Raw genomic sequence first — 2,916 nt, forward strand, 5'->3', positions numbered from 1 at the left:
GACAGTCGAAACGTAGGGATTACGAAACAATTTAAAAACTGGGTTCGCCAAAACGCAAATAAGAATTCATTGAATTGAATTCTGAAGAATATATTAAATGACTTTTAAAGGAAAAAATATTAGAAGTTTTGACATATATACAAAGAGCTAGACAATATTAATTAATCAACTAATAATTACTTAAGAAACAGAAAATGAAGGTTACGGTTTGATAGCTTTAGAGTTGACCTATGACTGGTTAACATTTTTATTTATATATCATGCAGATTATAGATTAATAGCGTTAGAGTTCGCCCATGATTAGTTGCATTGAACCAATAGTTATTGCTTTTTTTTTGCTTGAATTGTCAACTTTCTTAACTAATTAATGTATAAAAAGTTTGAATTTTCAATGTATACATGATTTTGGATACAAACCAACCAGAAATGGAGTAACAGCAATCTTTCTTAACGGAATATTGTGAATTTGCGTTGTTCCATTCGTTAAATACTTTAAAGATTTTTCAACATATTTTTTTCAATGTCACTTGCGATAGCATTTCTTGAGAGATTAATAGAAACAAGACTTTGGCAGCAAGAAGTTCTGAGTGCTTGTTTCTCAAATGTAAAGTTGCAAATTTCATAGCAAAATTAACATAAAAATTTTCGACGCTTCTGGCATACTTGTAAAAAGATAATATATACAATTAAAGAGGTAATTCAACAATATTATTTATTTATTCAAAGAGACGGTACAAACGAGGCTAAAACGATTTAGATAGATAATAGCGATAATTAATATGTATAGAAATGCGTGGTCATACCATTAGGCACGTCATCCGAAGTAGCTCCACAGCCGATAATGCAAATGATGTATAGAGATTAAGAAACACATGCCAAGTCCCCGCCAGTATTAACTCAGCCGAGCAAAGTGGTAATTGTACATAACTGCGAGAATAATTCACAAGTTTAAAACGATGGGCATTGTTAAAAATGGCGTTAAACATTATTGGAAACAAGAATAGGTTCGATAATTTTTGGAACACTTCCATGGCGATGATTAAAACAACAAATGTTAGACTTCAAAAATTCTTACTTAGCTATATCACACAATTTCGCTGATCGAAAACGGCGACCAAATTTTATATTTCCATTCCCATAATGTGACAATCGCACGCTAAAAGTTATTATAAATCCAGATTGCGGAAACTCTGCCAAAGTAATGAGTTCATTTACCTGATTTCGAGTTTTTTGGCAAGTGTGTTCATTTTTTTTTTATATCATTGTACGAGACTGAGGCGCGATAATTAAGTGAGCACGTAAGAAAAAGTAGAAAAACGAAGTTATAAGTATATATTAAATTTGTTTTTGATAATATAAAACGATTATTATAAGTTATCAGCAAACAAATTAATTGAATCCATAATGACAACAAACATTAAAACCTCAAATTTAACGACACCTGGAATTGTCGCCGCTGTAGAAAATGCTGAAACTTTGGGTAAACCGGAAAGCTCTGATCAGCCTGTAGCAAAGAGAGTACGTTTAGAGGATTGTAAAGAGCAAACAGTGACAACAACTGATGAATCGCAGCAAGATGCTTTAGTTACTTCTACTGTGGGCCTGCGACGTTTCAAGCGTATACCCATCTTTATCGTGGATTATCATAATGATGTGTTGGAATTCATTTATCGTTGCTTAGCCTCCAGGCACTTGCCCTTGGAAAACAATACCTTGCTGCACTTTGACTCTCACCCAGACATGGTTATATCACGTGAAATACCAGCTAGTGCCGCTTACGACAAGGAAACAATGCTAGGTGAATTGAGTATTGAAAATTGGATTATGCCGGCTTGCTATGCTGGCCATTTTAATCGTGTCATCTGGATGAAGAATTCGTGGTGCAAGCAAATGCCAGTTGGCAAATATAACTTCAAGGTGGGCCATAGAGGAAACAAAATCAGTGTAGACTGTCCTTTGGATTATTTTATATCCGAGGGAAATTATTGTCAAACGTCTGAATTGGAGCAGGCACGTGATTTGGAACTGCAAGTTTTGAATAACGACGCTGAAAGGCCCCCCGATCCGAAACTAATACTAGCTGCTGAAGATTGCGCAAACTATATATTGGATATAGATCTAGATTTCTTTAGCACTTCTAATCCATTTTTAGAGATCTACAAAGACGCCAATTGTTATGAGCAATTAAGCGAAATTTTTCATTTTGAAAGTGCCACTGAATCAAATGCGTCTGGCACAACTGAGAAGAGAAAACAACAATTGGAAGTTTTGAAAAGAATTTTTGAGCACTTGGAAGAGAAACGTACTTTTGAAGGTTTGGCGAAACCTGATACCAATATAGTATCTGAAGAGATATTTAAGAAAATCGAAAATTTAGCTGACTCTTTGCAAAAGTGTTATGCCGACGATGAGATTGATTGGTTGGTAATTTTTGATTCGGGGAGTACCAGCGATACCAATGGCTTGCCACATCATATTAGTACTGATACAGAATTAGAATTATATTATCAACAATTCAAACAGTTCCTAATACAATTACCTCATCCGCCAGTTTTAATTACAATGGCTTGCTCAGCTGAAGATGATTATTGTCCAGGTAATCAAGTCATACAGGAACGAGCCGTAAAAATATTGCAAGAAGTCTTCCAGGAGAAGGTACATGAAAAACCAATTTTGCACTACATGGATGACGAGTGGGATATAATGCAATTGTAAGCAAAATCGTGCCGATCGAACTTCGAGCACCCGCTGGAAACAATGTTCAGGAGTAAGGAGTATTTTTAATTTTTCGTTCTAATAATGAATAATAAATAGTGAATTTGAAGTTGGAATTTCTTTTGTAAAATTTCTAAATATATTTTATTATAATTATTACGATAAATGATAAAATCAAATAAAATTTGATGGAGCTGGATA

The 2,916-nt window shown here is 34.2% G+C and overlaps 1 protein-coding gene across 1 annotated transcript; it reads left to right on the forward strand.

Annotated features, from left to right (window-relative positions):
* Window positions 1-1,191: 1,191 nt before the first annotated feature.
* Window positions 1,192-2,826, forward strand: LOC119643886 (UPF0489 protein C5orf22-like). The gene has a single exon (XM_038043386.1). The coding sequence runs from the start codon at window positions 1,405-1,407 to the stop codon at window positions 2,713-2,715; it is 1,311 nt and encodes a 436-aa protein (XP_037899314.1). The 5' UTR covers window positions 1,192-1,404; the 3' UTR covers window positions 2,716-2,826.
* The last annotated feature ends 90 nt before the right edge of the window (window positions 2,827-2,916 follow it).

Source organism: Glossina fuscipes, unplaced genomic scaffold (assembly GCF_014805625.2).
Source record: "Glossina fuscipes isolate IAEA_lab_2018 unplaced genomic scaffold, Yale_Gfus_2 66946, whole genome shotgun sequence".
Taxonomy (NCBI): Eukaryota; Metazoa; Arthropoda; class Insecta; order Diptera; family Glossinidae; genus Glossina; species Glossina fuscipes.

Excerpts from the sequence above, each read along its gene's own strand:
- LOC119643886 (XM_038043386.1), top strand. The coding sequence starts at position 1,405 with ATGACAACAAACATTAAAACCTCAAATTTAACGACACCTGGAATTGTC.